Genomic DNA, 22,375 nt, shown 5'->3' on the forward strand with positions numbered 1-22,375 from the left:
ATTTCCACTCAGCCAGCCTTCCTGTGGTTCTGGATGATGTCCATTTTGTCTTTTAGTTGTAGTTTTGAAGTGGTTGTGCAAGGTAGCAATTTCAGGTGTTTACCTATGCTGCCATCTTGGTTTCTCTCTCACTAGTATATTTCTTGGTGTCTAAAATAATACCTGTCTATATAGTAGCTGTTCAGTAAATATTTAGATGCATGGATGCATCTATGATAGTATTAGACTATGCTTATTTTAATTATTATTCATTTTCTTAATATGAAAACAATATTAGATTAAGTCAATATAATTAGATTTATATGACACAAAGATGCTTTAGGATATAAAATTGAAAGTCAGCATAATTTGAAACAAATATTCAGAAATTGCTGTGTGTACTAGGGATTATTTTATGGGAGTAAGCAGGCAAGGAGTACAGCTGTACAGAAGTTGAGAAAATGCTATTAATCAACAGAATTTGAGAATATAACAGAACTGTACAATAAAAGTAAATTTAATCTTTTATCCAACATAGAAGACCAACTCAAAAACCTTCAAATGTGACCAGCCCTGTGAAATTAAACACTCCTAACCATGTGTAAATGTTTAGAAACATTGCTTTCCATTAGGAATCTCTGGTGAAACTAGTAATTATTCATATTAGTACAGGAACATTTTTTAGAAAATGTCTATGAAACATTTGTAGTTTTCCACAGCTGTCTCTCTCAATTTCTTAACTTCTTTCCATTTCCAATGTTATATTTATTGGTATTAACATATCATCCTAAAAGTAAGTGGTATCAAATGAAAAGCATTTATTATCTTACAATTTCTGTAGGTCGGGAATCCGAGAACAGCTTTGCTAGTTGTCTCTGGCTCAAAATCTCTATATAGATGCAGTCAAGCCACTGAGAAGGGGGCCTGCTGTAGTTTTTTAATATATTCTTATTGATTTTAGAGAGGAAGGGAGAGGGAGAGAGAGATAGAAACATCACTGATGAGAGAATCATTGATCGGCTGTCTCCTGCTTGCCCCACACTGGGGATCAAACCCGCAACCTGGGCATGTGCACTTGACCAGGAATCTAACCGTGAACTCCTAGTTCATAGGTCAGCACTCAACCACTGAGCCATGCTGGGTGGGCCTGCTGCAGTCTTACTTGAAGCCTTGACTGGGTGAGTGGGAAGGGCAGGTGAGAAGGGTCAAGATGGAAAATTCACTTCAAAGCTCACTTAGTGATTGTTGACAGACCTCAGTTTCTCTGAGTCCTGGGCCTCTATAAGACTGGGCAACTGGCTTTCCCCAGTGACCTATCTAAGAAAGAATAAGAGACTCCAAACAAGATGGAAGTGATAATCTTTTTACAGTCTAATCTTAGAAGTGACATCCCTTCCCTTCTGCCATATTCTGTTCATTAGAAGTGATTTCCAGCAAGATGATTATACACCAAGAAGGTGGGGATCACTGTGCCCTTTTAGAGATTGCCTACCACAAATATTTTAATCTCTTACCACATGCTTGCTAGTTGTTCTCAAATGGTAATAAGGACTTTAGCATAATTAGTTCGTTGTCACTAAAGTTGTGGGGTGTGTGTTTTTTTTCTTATCCTGTGAAACTGAAATCAGTTTATTAAAAAATGCACTTAAATGGGCAACTACAGAAAAATCAATAGAGCATATGTCTCTTTATTTTTTAAGCAAATGTCTTTAAAAGGCATTGGAAAATAATTTCAAGCATTGTGAAATAACCATCACTTCAGGGAACTAAGAGGGCCAAGATTTTTTCCTAGGAGACAACAGAAGCCCAAAACAAACAACTACTATTAATTGTCATAGCCAATTAAGACTCCCTCATTCCCCTTAAATAAGGCCAAGCAGTATTGTAATTGGTGGGAATATTTGTTTTCGTTGTTATTTTACTTTTGTTATGTTATCATACTTGGTATTTGAAATGAAGGAGAGCTAAGGACTTTGTTCCCACTAAGGGAAACCAAAACACTTGTCTGTAGGTGACATTTAGTGTAATGTATGTTTAAATAGTAACTGAAGGTCAGCAATCTTTTTTTCTGTTTCTTTTAGTTGATTTCAAGTTATTCATTTAAGAATTGGGTCTTATAACTTCCTAAAGACTAGTAACTCTAGGTGGTATAGTTGATATTTAGTAGTCCCTAAGGAAACTTTGTCTGACTTAATAAAATTTATCATTCTAATCAATATTCCTCTTTGTATTTTTGCCATTTGAGCAAATAATTGTATTACTTTGTGTATATCTTTGTAAAAGGTCTTTGTACAATGCTTGGAATATAATATTCCTTTCTTTTTATAGAAAAAAATAAACTGTATTACCATATAGTATTAAGTGCTTTCATGGCATGCAGAACTAATACTTAATAGTGCATGGGTGCTATATAATTTTAAACTATTTAAATTTAAGAATGAATAAATTTTTGCTGTACCTTACATTTCTAAATAATTTTTACTACTCCTAACCCATATCTTAAATTCTAATTGAAAGTAGTTTTTGAATTGAGTAATTTTCAAAACAAAATACTTGGGTGATTCATTTTTTCTCTTTCTACCTTCATTTTCCAGAATAAAACAAATATTGGGTAATGCCTAAGCCAAGATCTTTTTATGTGTGGAAAAGGAAATTCCTTCTGAATTGTGATTATTAGGATTGATGTGCATGTGCTTTCTACTTATAAACTAATGCTATTTTCCTTGTCCTTTTGTTTCACTGCTGCTTCAATCCTGATGCATTATGCTTCTTCCTTGTTTGGATTGTATTTGTTCGCTGCTCAATTACCCTGCATTAAAAGCTTCTTGGTGATAGCAAAGATGTCCTTGGCCCACCAAGTAAGTAGCTAAAGTTCGAATGGCATGTTTGGAGACATGATAATATTTTGATGTGTACTTATAAAAGGCATGTGGTATTTTTGTTTTGATTATTTAAGTATTCTCCTTTTCTTTCCAGACATTGAAATATAAAGTAAAGAATATAAATAGTCATTTAGTGCTCATCTGTTGTCAATGTCCATCTGAGATTGATAGTATTTGTATATTTACATCTGGATTATCTAAGGATAGATTATTTACTTAATTATCTAGTTAATAATTTAGGACTTTTTCTCCATAGTATTTCTTTCTGCAGTCATCACAAAACTTAGGTCAGGCTACTTTGAGGCTGGACATGGTCTAAAAAAATCACTTTCATATGACAATGAGAAATACTGTTTTTATTTTGTCAGAATTTTTACATAATAGATAATTTGGTTATGAAATGTGTTATTTATACTTTGGTATTTCATAAGTGAAACATGTTTCATCTTAGGAATTTAGAAGATGTTCCCCCCCCCCCCCCTTTTTTTTTTTTAACTAGACACTGGTAGCTTTGGGGGATACACGATGAATAAAACCTATGCTCTGCCCATAAGGATCATTATAGTCTAGCAAGGAAGTTAGACCCATCTATAATAATAAAAGCATAATATGCTAATTAGATCGGACGTCCTTCCGGATGAAGCCGAGGCAGAGGAGGTGGCCGCCATGGCAGCAGGGGCTGAGCCCCTTGCACGAATTTTGTGCATCTATATATATAAAAGCCTAAACAACCATTATGACTGGATGACCGGCCAGTAGCTATGATGCGCATTGACCACCAGAGGGCAGATGCTCAACACAGGAGCTGCCCCCCTGGTGGTTAGTGTACTGTCACAGTCAACCTCCCATGGCCGGCCAACCTCCCGTGGTCCCTCTCCCGGGTCGGCTGGCCCCGATTGGCCCCGATCGCCAGCTAGACCAAGGAGACCCTCCACCGCCCCCCCCATGCAGAAATTCATGCACCAGGCCTCTAGTGAATACATAATTTCAAAGCATTGTGACAGGGGAAACTTTTGTATTAAAAGTCACAGAATTACTGCCCTGGCCTGATGGCTCAGTTGGTTGGAGCGTTGTCCTGGGCACCAAACAGGTTATGGGTTTGATTCCAGGTTAGGGCACGTACATAGGTTGTGGGTTCTATCCCTGGTCGGGGTGTGTACAGGAGGCAACTGATTGATGTTTCTCTCTCTCTTTAAAAAAAATCAATAAAACATATCCTCGGGTGAGGATTAAAAAAAAAAAATCATAGAATTACTGAGGTGAAAGGAACTTCAGATGTCATCTAAAAAGATGAAAAGCCTGAAGCTAAGAACTGAAATGTCCAAGAAATCAGAATTGGTTACTTGCCCAGTGTGTCTTCTACTGGTTTTCAATAATTAAAATATCACTGCATTGTGAATCGGACAAAGATTTTTTAACTTTATTGAAGAGCAATGTGGAAATTATATTGATATAGGAAGTTTTAGTATTTTTTCTGAAATAGATACCTGACTGTTGGAAGTTTGCTCACTTCTTTGGGGTTCATTTTATTGTTGTCGTTCCATTGGCAAAAGGAAGGGACTGAGCAAAATAATGGCAAGATTTCTTCTAGTTGTAAAATTATTTGGTCTAAAATAATTGCTATTTGTCTCTAATGTATTTTTTTTCTAAAAAGAGAGATGATTTAAGGTAATATGCTAAAATTCCTTTTTTAGCTATAACAACTCATAGTATTTTAAATATATTGTTTATTATACAACCAGCATTATTAGAATAGTAGAAATTTTGAAAGTAAAGTACACAAATACCAAAACATTTTTATGTTTTCTTATTCAGCTTTACTTGTGATACATGGCAGATATTTTCTTTCATGTGTGTGTGTGTGTGTGCTTTGTTGTTGTTGACAGTATTACAGATGTCTCCCATTTTCCCTTTTTGCCCTCCTCCACCCAACCCCGCTCCACCCCAGGCCTTCCCCATACTATTGGCTGTGTCCATAACTTATGCATATGTGCATATATGTTCTTTGGTTAATGTCTTGCTGTCCCCTGAGATCTGTTATTCTGTTCCATGTATTCATACCTCTGGACTATTTTGTTTATCAGTTTATTTTGTTCATTATATTCCACTTGTAAGTGAGACAATTTGTTTTTCTCTAACTGGCTTATTTCGCTTAGCATAATACTCTCCAGGTCCCTCCATTCGGTCTTAAAGGGTAAGAGCTCCTTTTTTACAGCTGTATGGTATTCCATGGTGTAAATGTACCACGATTTTTTTTATCCACTCATCTACTGATGGGCACTTGGGCACTTAACTGTTGTAAATAACACTGCTATGAACATAGGGGTGCATACTTTCTTTCTGATTGGTGTTTTGGGATTCTTTGGGGATATAAAACTAGCAGTGGGATTACTGGGTAAAACAGCAGATCCATTTTGAATTTTTTGAGGAAACTCCATACTGTTTCCTATAATGGCTGCACCAGTCTGCATTCCCACCAGCTGTCTACTATAGGGTTCTCTTTCCTCCACATCCTCACCAGCACTTGCTATTCATTGATTTATTGATAGTAGCCATTCTGGCAGGTGGGAGGAGATACCTCATTGTAGTTTTAATTTGCATCTCTTTGATGATGAGCAACTTTGAGCATTTTTTTTTCATGTTTATTGGTCATCTCATCAGTATGTTCTCTTTGGAGAAGTGTCTGTTCAGGTCCTTTGCCGATTTTTTAAATTGGATTGTTTGCCTTCCTGGTGTTGAGTTGTATGAGCTCTTGGTGTATTTTGGAAATTAATCCCTCATCTGATGTCTCATTGGCACATACGTTTTACCAAAGGATATTCCCTTTTCATTTTGTTAATGGTTCCTTTTGCTGTGCAGAAGCTTTTTATTTTTATGTAGTGTCATTTGTTTATTTTTTCCTTTGTTGCCCTTGCCTTAGGCTATGTATCGGTGAAAATATTGCTAGGTGAGATGTCTGAGATTTTACTGCCTATGTTTTCTTCTAGGATTTTTATGGTTTCCCATCTTACATTTAAGTCTTTTATCTCATTTGAATTTATTTTTGTATATGGTGTAAGTTGGTGGTCTAGTTTCATTTTTTTGCATGTACCTGTCCAACTTTGCCAACACCATTTATTGAAGAAACTATCTTTACCTGGCAGATATTTTCAATGGATTTTTCAGTTACTATAATTACCTTATACATTCAGATGTTGGCTCAGGTGAACTGATTGACATAGCTGAACTTTATAAATAGAATTTAATTTTTAATATCAATTGAAATGTTTCTATTTTGGGAACTGGGTTTTATAAGTGGAGGTCTTTAATTTACTTGGAATATAAGAAATTTATTGTATATTTTAAGCATATAGAAATAAAAATATACAGCACATATTAGGGATGAGTTTATATTGTACTCTGTCAACTGTTAAAAGGGAACTGGATAATTATTTCATGGAGACCATATATTTTTTAAAGTGAAAAGTAATTTCATATAGTACTTTATTAGGATCTGTACTATTGAATGAAAAACTATAATTTTATATCTACCAACATATTTAATTTCTTTAAGTATTTGGGAAAAGGTATACCATCTGTAAGGGGAGATTTAGAATTTACGTAGAGATCATTTATGACTTTAAAATAATTACTTAACTTCAGCTTATCTTATCTTTCACTTAGATTAAGGGCAAACACCAGACTTTGAAGCTTATACAATTCTTCAGATTTTATATTGATGAGTTGAATTCAGAAAGTAAAGAATGGTAGTTACAGAGTCATATTCTCCTTAGAAGTTGCAGCTGGTGTGTTAATTATGTTACTGCTAATTATTCCATTGTGATTAATTTATATTGTAGTTAAGATAGTAAAACAATATGAATAACAAAGTAGGTTACTTCACTTCCACTACAAAATACAACCATGAGAGGGCACTGTAATGCTATCATTAGTAGCTGAAGTAATTGATTGTAATGTTAGACACTACACTGAAATCATGCAGTCATTCATTTGTCAAATATTTATTCAGTCATTTAGCATGGATTTATTTGTCACTTTTATGCCAAGGGATACAAATAAAAACAAAGTCACTACCCTTTTTGAGCTTATACTTAACTAGTGTACAATTGTGTAAATGATGTAGGCTATCAAGATGACTTTTATATTGTGAAAAATCCCTTTTTTTGTATAATTGTTAATGTTTGTGAATGGGGTAAGAGAAAAAAATAGAAAAATGGGCTTTTTTTTTTTTCCCTAAAGAAGTATACTCTGTACATCGCTATTTCTACAACCTTCCCACTTCAAGGTTATCAAAATCATAAACAGTAATACCTCAATCAGTAAGAAGTTAGAAAGGGGTGAATGGAACTAAAGATTCACTTCTTAGACTATTGCCTTTTTTATATGGTAAAGTTATTCAAGACATAGATACCTATATCTTACTGATGGAACACTAAAGCATACTTTAATTCTATTAGTTGTTCTTCTCATAATGTATTTTAATGTACTGCCTGATACTGCAAAAAATGTAGCATATGTAAATTATAAAGCATGATTATACAGCCAAGACACTTTGAATGTACCACTTAAGAACATGAATCTTAAAAATATTTCATGTCCATCTTTGTGCTTCTTCTCTTTTCTTTCCCTGTGCCAGCCCCCAAGAGGTGATGACTATTTTGTATTTTATCATTCTTTACTTTTTTAAAATATACTTTTATGTTATTTTTAATTATGTATGTATCACTAAGGTTTACTTGGTTTTTAATTTTATGAGAATGGTAGCATGTCATCTTTTAGGACTTGTTTTTTAGCATTTTATTTCCAAGATTCAGCCATGCTATTGGATACAGCTAAGAGCACTCCTTTTTCAGTGCTATATACTATTTCATTATATGCATATACCGCAATACATAAATCCATTTTATTTTCAATTGATGAGTATTTAAGTTGTTTTGATTTTTGCTACTATGAACAATGTTGCTGTCAACATTCTTATTTTTATCTTTCGGTACACATTTATAAGAGTATTTCTAGTTATAAAGCTAAGAGTGGAATTGTTGGACTCATAGGGTATGCTGAAATGACTTTAATAAGACAGATCTAAGTAGTTGTCCAAAGTGCTTATTTTGGTTTACACCCCACCATCAGTGCTTAAAATGTCTGATTGATCCCACCCTTATCTATTTGTTATTATCAGACTTATTAATTTTTGTCAGTTTTACTGAGTGTAAAATATTAATTTCATTGTGATCTTGATTTGTGTTTTTCTGATTACTAAAAAGGTGAGCATCTTTTTTATATATTTATTGACCATTTGCATTTCTTCTTCCATTCGAGTTTCCCTCCCATTTTTCTTTTTTTTTTTTTTTGTATTAAAATATTTTTATTGAGGCATAATTGACACACAACATTATATTGGTTTCAGGTATACAGTGTAATGATTCAGTATTCATATATTGCAAAATGATCATAATAAGTTTAACATCTATCACCATACATAGTTATAGATTTTTTTCTTGTGATGAGAATTTTTAAGATTTGCTCTCTTAGCAACTTTAAAATATGCTATGCAGTATTGTTAATTATAGTCTCCAGGCTGTATTTTACATCCACTTGACTTTTTTATCTTATAATTGGAAGTTTGAACCTTTGCTCCCCTTCACCCATTTTGCAACCCCTCTCAACCTCTTCACCTCTGGCAACCACCAGTCTCTTCTCTGTATCTATAAGCTAAGTATTTTTGTTGTTTGTCCTTTTTGATTCTACATACCTTATTTGTCTTTCTCTGTCTGATTTATTTCACTTAGCTTAATGCTCTCAAGGTCCATCCATGTTGTCCCAAATATAAAGATTTCATTCTTTTTAATGCTGAATAATATTCCATTGTTTATAGGAACCACATTTTCTTTATCCATTTACCCAATGATAGACACTTATCTTGGCTATCCTACCTAATAAAATAGTAATATGCAAATTGACTGCACCTTCACCACACCCACCAGCCAAAACCACGCCCACCAGCCAATCAGGGTGAGTATGCAAATTACCCAACAAAGATGGCGGTTAATTTGTATACGCTGAGGGAGGGAGGAGTGAAGACTGAAGACAACTTAGAAGGAAGAGGGAGGGAAAGCAGAAAGCAAGGTGGCTGCCAGAGGGAAAGCCCGGGCGGGGCGGGGCAGAGCGCCGCTTGCAGGATTCTTCCTGCAAATGGGCTACTAGTTGTAAATAATGCTCCAGTGAACATGGGGGAGCATATTTCTTTTCAACTTAGTGTTCTCATTTTCTTTAGATAAATACACAGAAATGGAATTGCTGGGACATAGTTCTATTTTTAATTTTTTTAGGAACCTCCATACTGCTTTCCATAGTGGCTGTACCAATTTATATTCTCACCATCAGTGCAAAGGATTTTCTCTTCTCCACATCCTTGTCAACATTTTTTATTTCTTGATTTTTAAAATAATAGTCATTCTAAGAGGTGTAGGATGATGCTTTATGTAGTTATGACTTGCATTTATGTGATGATTAATGAAGTTGAGCACTTTTTCATGTGCCTGTTGAACATCTGTGTATTTTTTGGGGAAAAAATGTGTATTTAGATACTCTGTCCATTTTTTATTAGGATTTTATTTCTTTTTTGCTATTGAGTTGTATTAGTTCTTTATGTATTTTGGATATTATAGCCACTTATCAGATATTTGATTTGCAAATATTTTCTCAGATTTAGTTATCTTCTTATTTTGTTGATGGTTCCTTTGCTGTGCAGAAGCTTTTTAGTTTGATGTAGTCCCATTTATTTATTTTGCTATTGTCAGATCCAAAAATCATCACCAAGTAAAGGAGCTTATTGTGTATGTTTTCTTCTCGGAGTGTTATGGTTTCAGTCTTCCATTCAAGTCTTTAATTAATTTTGAGTTAATATTTGTGTATGGTGTCAGCAGTCTAGTTTCATTCTTTTGTATGTGACTATACACTTTTCACAGGACCACTTATTGAAGAAGCTGTCCTTTTCCTCATTGTATATTCTTGGCTCTTTTGTCATAAATTAGTTTCGCATATAGGTGTGGGTTTATTTTTGAGCTCTCTATCCTGTCCCACTGTTCATATGACTTTTTTTTATAGCTAATACCATATTGGTTAGATTACTATAGCTTTGTACTATAGTTTGAAATCTGGGAACTTAATGCCTTCAGTTTTGTTCTTTCTCGAGATTGCTTTGGCTCTGCAGAGTCTTCTGTGGTTCCATACAAATTTTAGGATTATTTGTTCTATTTATGTGAAAAATGCCATTAGAATTTTCATAGGGATTGCATTGAATCTGTAGATTGCTTTGGGTAGTATGGACATTTTAACAGTGCTAATTCTTCTATTCCATCATCATGGACTATCTTTAAATATATTTGTATCTTCTTCAACCTCTTTCATCAGTGTCTTAACAGTTTTCAGTGTACAGTAGTTCCTCCTTATCTACTGAGGATAAATCCCAAGATTCCCGATGGATGACTGAATCCGCGGATTGTACCAAACCCATATGTATTATGCTTTTTTCTATACATATATACAGACAACCTATGATAAAGTATAACTTATAAATTAGGCACAGTAAGACATTAACAATAATAAATAATAAAATAAAACACATAACAATATACTGTAATGAAAGTTATGTGAACGTGGTCTCTTAAAATATTATATTGTACAGACAGCATGAATATGCTGGAAAAAGGCATGATTCACATCCCAGATGGGATGGAGTGGGATGGCACGTGATTTCATCATGCTACTCACAATTGTTTATTTCTGGAATGACACACAATTGTTTATTTCTGGAATTCTCCAGTTAATATTTTCAGTCTGCAGTTGACCGCGGGTAACAAACCATGGAAAGCAAAACTATGGCTAAGGGGAGACTACTGTACAGGTCTTTCACCTCCTTGGTTAAATTTATTTCTTGGTATTTTGTCCTTTTTGATGCATATGCCCCCATTTTAATATTGCAATGTTGATCTTTTTCACATTTATTTATGAGTAGTTGTTTTTTTAAAAGAAAACATTCTGGATACTAATTATATGTGTTACAGATATCTTTTGTTAATTATATTTGTTGCAGGTATCTTCTACTGTTTTGTGTTTTCAATTTCTTTCTGTTTTCTTTTGATTAAATTAAGACTTAACTTTTTTGTTTGTTTAGTGTGGTGGAAATTATCAGTTCTTTTTTTTATGGTTAATGCTTTGTGTTTGTTTTTTTAAGGAATCATTCGTTAGCCCATGTTTATAAATATACTCTCTTATATTTTCTTATAAAAGTTTTCAAGTTTTGCTTTTTATGTGTATGTCTTTAATTTTCATAAAATTATTCTTTGTGTGTGGTTTGAGGGTAGGGACCTATTTTTCCAATTTGGATAATCAGTTTTCCCAGTATCAGTAATTGAATAGTCTTTTCTTTCCCCACCTTTATTGTATATCTAGGCTCCACAACCATGGGCTTGTTTCTGCGAGCTCTCTGTTAGGTTCTTTAGGTCAATTTGTCTTTCTACATCAGCAACATACATTTTTTAATTTCAATAATAATTTTTAGGAGTTAAATGGATCTTGGATTTAGTAATTGAAGGAAACACCGTATACTTTTTCATAATGAAGTTTCATAAAACTATAAAAGTTGTTAATTGATTCATTCAACAAAATTTTGTTGAACACCTTCAGTATGCCAGGACCATACCAGGACTTGGGAATTATGGGAAAATAAGACAGACAAAATTTCTTTCTCTTATGGAATTTATAGATTAATGAAAGCATGTAATAAATGCATAATAGAAATCATATAAAGTGTTAGAGTATAACTGGTGAAATGGGCACTAGTGGGAAAAAATAAAATAATTGATACACTATATTAAAATGGGAACTTATTTATCAAAAGGCACCATGAAGGGCTTTTCTGAAGAGATGACGTTTGAACACAAATGATGAGAGGGGTTAATAGTGAGACGATGGGGGTAGAAGTATTTTGGGTAGAGGGAACAAGAAGTATAAAGACCCAGAGATTGGGGCAAGATGATGTGTTTTGAGGAATACCAAGAAGACCATTATGACTGGGAGCCAAGGAGTAAAGAGGAGAATGGTAGATAATTAGGTTGGGAAGATAATGGGGGGCAGACACTCTTGAATCTTTAGGCCATGGAATTTATTATAGGTGTAATGAAGAGCCATTGAAAAGACTTCTGCATGATGCAAATCTGACTTATGGTTTACAAAGATTGCTTGGGCTTCCATGTAGAGAAGGAACTCTACACAAGAAGGAATAAGCCCTAAGTCTGGAGACTAGATAGAAATATGATGCTGTGATCCAGTAGAAAGGTAATAGTGTCTCGGAACAGGGTGGTAGTTGTGTAAGTGGGGAGAAATAGAAGGACTCCGGATAAATTTTGAAGGTAGAATATAAAACTCTCAGAGATAAATGGGATGTCAAGTGTGAAAGAGAAACATTGAATAATAAATCTAAGGTTTTGGGCCTGAGAACAAGGTGGAAGGGAATAGTGGTTCCACTAACTGAATTAGGAGAGAGGCAGGTTTGGAAGATAAGCAGAATTAAGAATTATGTTCTGGATAAATTTGAGTCGCCTATTAAAGGATAGAGGCAATTAGCCCAGCTGGCGTGGCTCAGTGGTTGAGCATCAGCCTATGAACCAAGAGGTCACCGATTCGATTCCCAGTCAGGGCACCTGCCCAGGGTGAGGCTCGATCCCCAGTGTGAGGTGTGCAGAAGGGAGCCAATCAATGATTCTCTCTCATTGTTTATATTTCTGTGTCTCTCCCTCTCCCCTCTCTGAAATAATAAAAAAAATTTTTTTTAAATAAACCACCCCTTGTGTTTTGTTTGTTTGTTTTTTTGTTTTTATTTTTATTGATTTTTTACAGAGAGGAAGAGAGAGGATAGAGAGTTAGAAACATCGATGAGAGAGAAACATCGATCAGCTGCCTCTTGCACACCCCCTACTGGGGATATGCCCTCAACCAAGGTACATGCCCTTGACCAGAATCGAACCTGGGACCTTTCAGTCCGCAGGCCGACGCTCTATCCACTGAGCCAAACCGGTTTCGGCAAGAAATAATAAAAATTTTTTAAAAATTAGAAGAATAGAGGCAATTATAAGGCAGGCAATTGAATATGTGAGTTTGTGTTCAGGAGAAGATATATAAATTTTGGAGTCATCAATGAGTAGATTCTTTTTTTAATGGACTTGATGGGGAAATAATTTTTTAGGTCTTGGATGATAAATAGAAGTATTTTTGAAATTCAAGGAGCTAAAATATAATTTTGAAAACTTAGCACAGTAGAAAACATGATAAAGCAATTTGATTAAATGATATGATGATTGAAATGCTAACATGAAGTTCTGTTTAAGTTAAAAATTAAATTTAGAGTGAGGACAGAATCATTCCTGCTCAAAATAAAACTAAAGCCTTTGTAGACTAAAAGCACAAAAACATTAAATAAAAGGATGTGGAAATCCTAGGACACTGTGGTGTTGCTCACAATTATTTGCCCTATTCTTTCATTGAGTATTTTTCTTTTTTCTGTTCTCTCTGGAACTGGGCATTGCTTTCCTCTATTCGTAGCTTGGCCAAGTGGGAGAATAGCAGCCTGAAACACTATTTAAACTGGTTACTGGGGCAGCAAACTTTTAAGAGCCAGACGTTGGAACCAAATCCTGAGTTAGAATCTTACCTCTATTACTTAGTCTTAGACAAGGCAATCTCTGAACCTCAAGTTTCCCATTTCTAAAACAGGAATTATACCTGCTATCTATGAAAATTAGAGTAGAAATTCTAGTGAATGTACAATATTTTGTATTTTTTCTGATCACTAATGAGGTTGAGTATCTTTTCATGTGTTTATTGACCATTTGTATTTCTTCTGTGAAATGGCTTTTGCTTATAAAGAGTTAATATTAATAGCACAGTACATCTTGCAGTACTTTTTCTTATCATTTGAATACGTTTTCATTTTTATAATCTCCATAATTTGTATACTTTTACTCATACATACCTATCAATTTTGGGGGAATTGAAAGCAAATTAAAAGAAAAACAATTATGCAAATTTATTAAACTATTGAGTTGGTAAAATTAATATAAACATTAAGGCAGGTTCAATCATAGTTCTGTTCCATGTTATTAACTATGCCATTATGTAAATCTAGCACTGAAGTTCTAATACTTTTTCCTTTTTTCCCTTGAGCTGTTATAGCAAACAGTGAAGAATCTCAACTTCTGACTCCAGGAAAGATGAGTCAGCGCCAAGGGAAAGAAGCTTATCCAACTCCAACCAAAGACTTGTGTCAGCCATCTTTCAGTCCTGCAAGCCTTCATAGTCAGGGTAAGAGTTGTGGTTTTAATGTGTTTTGTGTTGTTATTTTTTAAGGGAAGAATGACATTTTGGGTCTATCATAACTTTTTCTTTTGAACCCTTTAGCTTTATAGGGTTTTTTTTGTTTGTTTGTTTTGGTCATACATACTACTCTTGAAATGAGTACATTTTCCTTTTGAGTCCTTTAATTTCTCTTATATTCTCTAGCATACTTTGTTAGTTATACCATTCTTCAAATTATTGATTCTCAAACTTCTTGGTCTCAGGACTCCTTTACACTGGTAAATTATTGAAGACGCCAAAGAGCTTTTGTTTATGTGGGCTAACCTATTGACATTTACTATATTGTAAACTAAAACTAAGAATTTTTAAAATTGTTTATTATTCATTTAATATTACAATAATAAACCCATTACGTATGAGTAACACATTTTTATGAAGATTACTATGTGAGAAGAGTGGTATTCTTTTCCCGCAGGTTCCTCAACCTTGGCACTATTAACTTCTTGGGCTGGATGATCTGTTGTCTTGTGCATTGTAGGATGTTTCACAGCATCACTGGCCTCTACCCACTAGATGGCAGTAGCACTTTCCCCAGTTATGACAATCAGAAATATCTCTTGACATAGCCAAATGTCCCTTGAGGGACAAAAATCATCTTTGGTTGAGAATTACTGTTTTATAGTTTCTGAAAATTCTTTTCATTTCTAGCTTTAAAAAAGACGTGAATTTTTATATCTGCTTCTGTAGTCAGTGTTGTGATGTGATGATTTAATTGAAATACTATATGAAGACAGTCTGGCCTCATACATATGTGTATTGACAATAATACCTTTTATACATAATTGTAGATATTCTTCTTTGATACTGCACCAAAACTGACAAGTGGTAGTTTCTTAAATGTTCATTGCAATGTGGAATCTGAAACCATATCAGTAAGCTTTTCATACTCTGTTGAATTAAAATCCACTGATCTATCTTGAACTTTGAATGGCTCTTTACTCATACATGATTTTGAAACATTATGCATTAGTCATTTGGAAAACAGTTGCTCACTGAATTATGCAGATCTACCAAGTGTTGACACATTTTAAAATATAGTATAAAGAAGTGCTTTATACATATTTCTCCTTTTTCACATGGAATATTAAAACCACCTGTACTCAGGGTTTATGATTTTTACTGCTTCATCAAGGACATTTGTAAGTGAAACTGGACAATTATTGCAAGTTCTTGGCAGTGAAGAAAGCAGTGACTGCTACTACAGTTGGTGCCTCTGCCTTGATCTGTGCTGAAGTGCTGGCAGTTTCACCCAACACTGCTTTCGTACCTTAAGTAGAAATGTCAATGCAATGAAAAAGTATTATGAAATAGTTTTAACCTTCCATACCCTCTAAAAGAGTCTCGGGGACTCCCAGGGGTCATAGATTTCACTTCCTAAATCTTAATAAGTTTTATGTATTGGATTCTACTCCTTAGCTAAAGTTTATTTAGTCAAATGCTTTGAACTCCTCTGTGGTTACTACTGATAGCTGCGGTGGAAAGACTACTGCTTTTAAAACCAAGAACTTAAATTTGGTGTTAGAAAGCTAATATATGTATTCAGGTTATCGAGTATTTTAAAAACTTAAATTTAGAGTTTTATACTATCTGTATAACTTGTCAGGTTTTGGTATTGTTACTTTATGAAATAGGCTTTAGTTCTTTTTAAATGAGTATTAACTGGTAAATATTAAGTTACATAATTATTTTTCTACTTTATTTCAATAGAAAATGTTTTTCTAGTCAAGTGTTAGATGGAACATAGTATTATTAACATTCATTGCTTAGTTGTTGGATATATTTTTGGAAAGTTTGAATTTTTGTTACCCAAATGTCTTTTTAAAGCCTGAAAGTGCATATATGGTACACTGGTATAAATAATTTTCATTAAGAAATGATACAGTTTACCTGTTTTTTCCATTCTGTGCATCAGAATTTTGACTGTTTTAGATATGGTTTATCTGATTCATGTATCTGTGCACTAGAACATTTAGAGGACTTCTTTAACTTGAAACTTAATGAAGCAACAGAAGGGTTTCTAATAATTTCCCTCATTTGCATCTATCAAGAACATTTTCAGGCAAACAGGGAATTTGAGAGATTAGTACAATGAACACTAATATACCTATCATGTAAATTTAAGCAATTATTAACTTTTTGTTTTGTTTATTTCATTTATTTAGAAGTGAGGCTGGAATATTTAAATTATAGACCTCATGATGTTGTGCCCCAGAATATTTAATGCATGTCTAAAAATTAGAACATTTTTATACTATCTAATAAAATAGTAATATGCAAATTGACCGTCACTCCAAGACACAAGATGGCCACCCCCATGTGGTCAAAGATGGCTGCCCCCATTTGGACACAAGATGGCCTGCAGGGGAGGGCAGTTGTGGGCAGTTAGGGGTGACCAGGCTGGCAGAGGAGGGCAGTTGGGGGAGACCAGGCCAGCAAGGGAGGGCAGTTGAGGGGACCCAGACCTGTAGGGGAGGGCAGTTGCGGGGGACCAGGCTTGCAGGGGAGGGCAGTTGGGGGAAACCAGGCCTGCAGGGGACGGCAGTTGGGGGGACCAGGCCTGCAGGCGAGGGCAGTTTGGGGCGACCAGGCCAGCAGGGGAGGGCAGTTATGGGCAACCAGGCTGGCAAGGAAGGGCAGTTAGGGGTGACCGGGCCAGCCAGGGAGCAGTTAGGCGTCGATCAGGCTGGCAGGGGAGTGGTTAGGGGTTGATCCGGCTGGCAGGCAGAAGCAGTTCGGGGCAATCAGGCAGAGGCAGGAGAGCGATTCGGAGCCAGCAGTCCTGGATTGTGAGAGGGACGTCCCAGATTGGAGAGGGTGCAGGCTGGGCTGAGGGACACCCCCCCATGCACAAATTTCATGCATCGGGCCTCTAGTATTATCATAAAACCTTTTTACATCTAACAAAATTTATAATAATTTAATATAACCTAACACCTAGTCCATATTCAAATGCCTCGGGTTGTCCCCAAGTCTTTCTACTGTAGGCTTGTTAAAACCAGGATCCCAGTAAGTTGATACATTACATTTGGTTGTTATGTCATTACTAGAGGCCCAGTGCACGAAATTCGTGCACTCGGGGGACGGGGCACGCGCGCCTCAGCCTGGCCTGCACCCTCTCGCAATCCGGGAGCCCTTGGGGGATGTCCGATTGACGGTTTAGCCCTGCTCCCTGTGGGAGTGCACTGACCACCAGGGGACAGCTCCTGCGTTGAGTGTCTGCCCCCTGGTGGTCAGTGCGCATCATAGCAACCAGTCATTCCGCTATTTGGTCGATTTTCATATTAGCCTTTTATTATATAGGATATCTCCTTTAATCCTGAAGAGTCCCTTGTTCACTTTTAGGATCTATTGTGCCTTTGACGTCTTAAAAGAAATTGGAATACTGTCTCTATAGAGTGTTTGACCTTTTGGATTTATTTGATTGCCTCCTTGAGGTATTGTTTTCACTTAAAGATATAAGCACCTTTTGATGATCACTGAATCGGTTATAACATTAGGGATTGAAAAAATTGTGATTTTCTAATTCTGACATTCTTTACATTTGTTACTGAAATTTTTCTGTGAAGAGAGATCTTAATCATCTTAGGGCTGCTTGGTAAGCATTGTTCTGATTCTCAACATTTTCTGTGATTTTTTTTTTTCTAAAAGTGTTAATAGTGTCAGTGCTTTGATCTCTCCCTTCATTTTTATTCTTTACTATCACCATCTTAGATAAGGTCCTTATCATTTCATACCTAGGTCCATATCCTCCTAACTTCTGTTAGGACCTTGCCCTCCAGTATACTAGGCTTATCTTCCTTAACAAAATAACCCAACCAAACAAAATTATTGTAAAAATATGTGTTAAGATGAGATTATGATGTGATTGAGGTTCTTCTAGATCCGTAGTCGGCAAACTGCGGCTCGTGAGCCACATTCGGCTCTTTGGCCCCTTGAGTGTAGCTCTTCCACAAAATACCACGGCCTGGGCGAGTCTATTTTGAAGTGGCATTAGAAGAAGTTTAAGATTAAAAAATTTGGCTCTCAAAAGAAATTTCAATCGTTGTACTGTTGATATTTGGATCTGTTGACTAAGGAGTTTGCCGACCACTGTTCTAGATATATACGGCCAGAAAATACATCGATTCTGTGGAGTAGGCCTCTGAGGGAAATAATATGAAAGAGAAATAAAAGTTGTAAATGAAAATACCACTTTTTATTATTCATGCTTTTAACTGAAAACTTCATTAGATGCCTACATTTATGTCATTCTCATTCTCAGAAAGTCAACAGCTGACTGTTGCCTAGAGCAATGGCGCCTAAGTCTGAGAGTCATCTGGGAACTTTGCTTAGATACAGATTCTACTGAAACCTTTTAAAATCTCTAGGGTAAAGCTGTGTAATTATAAAGCTCTCCAAGTGCATCTGATGTAGTAACATTTGGACCAGCAAGTGGAAACCAGCAGTTGAGAGCATAAATTGCAGACTCCATAATCTGGTAGTCAGTGCTCTTAGTATATTCGATTTTACTCTACCCTTCCAGTTTCATTTTGTGTTCCCCTCATCACGAACCCAGATAGATAGTTTTCTTCTCTATTCCCCAGTGAGATTGTGCTTTTATTTTATTTATTGTGGACCTCCACTGTGGAATATCCTCCCCCTTCCCTTTGCTTATCTAATACGTCTCAAATCCCAGGGTGCTGTCAGTAAAAAAAAAAAAAAATGGTCTCCAAATAAGAATCAGATCTTCTGTGAAATTCTTTGTTGGACCTCAGAAAGATTTAAGACAAGTCCTCTTACTAGACCTTTTCAGCTAGATAAAAGGGCTTCAAAGAGTCTTAAAGGCATACCTTTTTAGAATGTCTCAGCTAGTCAAAAAACCTTCTAAGTCTCTTAAGTCTGATGTCCCACAGCACCATGACACACAGCTCAAAGTAGAAAGTGGCCTATCTCAAAGAAATTTGTCTAATGGCATCTGTCTAATGGAATTAATTTTAATAAAATTCATAGATAACTCACAAAGTTTTTGTAAGAATGGTTCTAATGAAAGCACCACAGGATAGACAGAAAAGAATAGACATAGTTTAATTAAAAAGAGCCTTTGTGTGTTGGGGTATCCCAATCTTATATGGCAGGAAGCAGGCCAATAAAGATACATTGTTATAAATATGGACTATTTCTCATGAAATAGTCAGAGTGACTCACAGGATGGAGCTAGAATCTCAGAGGCAGAGTCAAGATTCACAGAGGACTATTTTTCAGGGAGAAGAACTGTGCTTCAATCAAGTTGCTGATGACATGTGACAAGCAGATTTCACAATTGCTATGGTACTGTTATGGGCCTTCTGTATAATTCTGCATCCATACATCTTTGAACTCAATTGCAAAAACCAAAGATAGCATTGCAGTTGTCTATTGAACCTGATTTCAAGCTAACAAGATCCTGGCCTTACAGCCAGTGCTGTAATAAGATGACATTTTAGTCGGGGTACAGGGGTGAGGGAGGGCCTTGAGAGTACTTTGCACGTGGAAGGAAGTGAATTGGGTAACCTGATATGTTTCATTTTCAAAGATAACTGCAGCATTACCTTTTATCTCACATGCTCTTTTTCTATATGTCCTTGCAACTTGCCCACCAAGAAATGGAGTCTATTCCTACTCCACCTCTTACCCCTATTGAATTTAGGCTGGCCATGTGCACATTTTATGTGTTGGTTCCTGCCCTTGTAAAGCTTACAGTCTGGTAGTTTTCTGTGCTGGTAGCTGTTCTCCAACATGAACCTCACATATAATATTGTTCCTGTGATTGTCAAAAGAGAGTCATACAAGAGAGTGAATGACCATATAGCAGGAAAATAATAACATTTTGTTTTAACGATAATTGTTGGACTCATACTAATAGCTACCATCTATTAAGCACTTACTGAGTTTGGCTATCATGCCAGAAGTTTTATATGCAAAATTCTATTTAACTCTTGAAACAACCCCACAAGATATAGGAATCGTTACTATGTCTGCTTTATAAGTTAAAAAACTGAGGATTAGAGTTGTTAAAAATTTGTTCAAATTCACAGAACTAGTAAATGGCAGATGCGGGTTCAAACTCAGGATTGTCAAAGCCCATAGTCTTAAATACTCCACTATACTGGAGCGAATTACAGTGTCAGCTGTTTGTTTTTTGTGTTATACACATCATGGTTTTATTTATTTATTTATTTTTTTAAATATATTTTTATTGATTTCAGAGAGGAAGGAAGAGGGAGAGAGAGATAGAAACATCAATGATGAGAGAGAATAATTAATTGGCTGCCACCTGCATGCCCCCCACTGGAAATGGAGCCCGCAACCCAGGCATGTGCCCTTGACTGGAATCGAACCTGGGACCCTTCAGTCCAGAGGCTGATGCTCTATCCACTGAGCCAAACCAGATGAGGCCACACGATGGTTTTAGAAATTTATGCCTGCCAGTGCTTTAGAATGGCACAGATTCTTATTATTCCTCTTTTCTGGCTGAGTCTCTTTCAAGCTTATTATTTCATACCAATTTATAGTAGGTCATTAAAAACAGTTTTGTTTTTTTGCAGTGTGGTTTTCTTCTATCATTTTAGGGTTTTCTTTTCCTTTTCTTTTTTTTTTTTTTTTTTTTTTTAGGAACTCAGGAGACTCTGACTCTCCTCACTAAAGCCCACACATCATGATATTCTTTTATGTGTTATACATTTAAATTATGATGGTGAATCAGATTATTCTAAAAATTATGTTGTTGCCAGACTTTTTCCCTTATTCAAAGACTAAGTACCAGTTTACTTCAAAATAATTTTAACTTAAGTATGATTACAATCTCTTCAATAGGATGGTTGTGTTTTATGGTGAGTTGTTTGAGCTTAATGTATTTCAGTTGTTTTTCAAGGAAGAAAGACATAGCTTAATTAGGTTTGTTGTCTTCCTGTTCCCCTCTACTTTTGAATAAGGACAATGGCCCGGGTGCCTAGAGACTAAATTATAGCTCATCCCTCTGGATCACGTTTGAGATTGGTATCAAAGCTTAATGAGTAATATAATTTACCTGGTAGTTACCCTTTCATTTTTGGTCATAAAAAACTATTCTGCATGTTGTTGTCTTTTAAATTTTAATTGTAGTACTTTCTGAGAGAATATGAAATGTTGCTTTGTCAAAACTTAAATTAATCCACTTCAAATTAATTTTTAAGTATTTAAAATTTTAAAGACTTGGAAACTAAAAGTTTTACTTACCTAATCAGTTTTATAAAATTAACTTTAACTACTTAATTAGTTTTATAAAATTAAATTCAATGCTTGGTTCATCTAAGCTTGAATTAAAATGTCTATATTTAGTACTGTGTTTCTCTTATCTTTTAGTAACTTCTCTTAAACCTGAGAAGTCCCTTCCCCTTGAATGCTCTGGCAGCATTAAACATGACATAATAGAAAACTTCAACGTAAAGAAGGGTTTCTTTGACCGATAGTTTACTAGTCTGAAAATGTACCGGATTTCCCAGGGTGACAGTTCTCGACATTGTTGGTGTAATCTCAGGGGACTACCACTGAGTACCTTCATTAAAGTGGTTCATAGACAAAAGGAGACATAGAAGTCTGTTTCTTCCATGAATCGAAGCAGTTCTTCCTTCCTTGGTAAGGATTTCTAGGATCAATTCTGAACATACATGAGACCATATGTGTATGGAACACATAACAAATGTGTTCTTGAATATGTGTGTTATATTTCATGAAAATTGTTTTTACCAGAAAGAGAACTCGAATTTAATCTTCCCCCACCCCTACTATCTTTAATTTTTCTTTCCTGAATGATGTGCTTTGGTTTATAGCCATAGATTGTTTTCTTTAGAATTAATATAAATTAGAGTTTATGTTTTTTTTCTGAGTTTTTCAACCCTCAAATTATGTTAGATTTCTGAAGTTATTTCTTAAGACACGGTTGTTTTCTGTTTCAAAATTCCTTAAATTTGGGTAGTTGCTTCATAGAGTTATGAAAGTACCTATTAAGTAATAAAAGAGAATATGTATTTGGCAAATTAAGAAAATTAGAATAAAATATTTTTCTAAGTTTCTCTTCTGAAATACTGTAGTATCTATGTTTT

At 35.3% G+C, this 22,375-nt stretch overlaps 1 protein-coding gene across 3 annotated transcripts in view; it reads left to right on the plus strand.

The window, feature by feature from the left end:
- The window catches only part of OSBPL8 (oxysterol binding protein like 8), a 182,313-nt gene that overhangs the window by 85,315 nt on the left and 74,623 nt on the right, over window positions 1-22,375 (plus strand). For 2 of the 3 annotated variants that reach the window (XM_028148630.2, XM_008143827.3), the window contains 2 exons: window positions 2,801-2,837; window positions 14,085-14,222. In XM_028148630.2, the coding sequence (XP_028004431.1) occupies window positions 2,801-2,837; window positions 14,085-14,222 (175 nt within the window). The remainder of the gene's footprint in view (window positions 1-2,800; window positions 2,838-14,084; window positions 14,223-22,375) is intronic. The other variant, XM_028148635.2, reaches the window with a different exon arrangement.

Source organism: Eptesicus fuscus, chromosome 7 (assembly GCF_027574615.1).
Source record: "Eptesicus fuscus isolate TK198812 chromosome 7, DD_ASM_mEF_20220401, whole genome shotgun sequence".
NCBI lineage: Eukaryota > Metazoa > Chordata > Mammalia > Chiroptera > Vespertilionidae > Eptesicus > Eptesicus fuscus.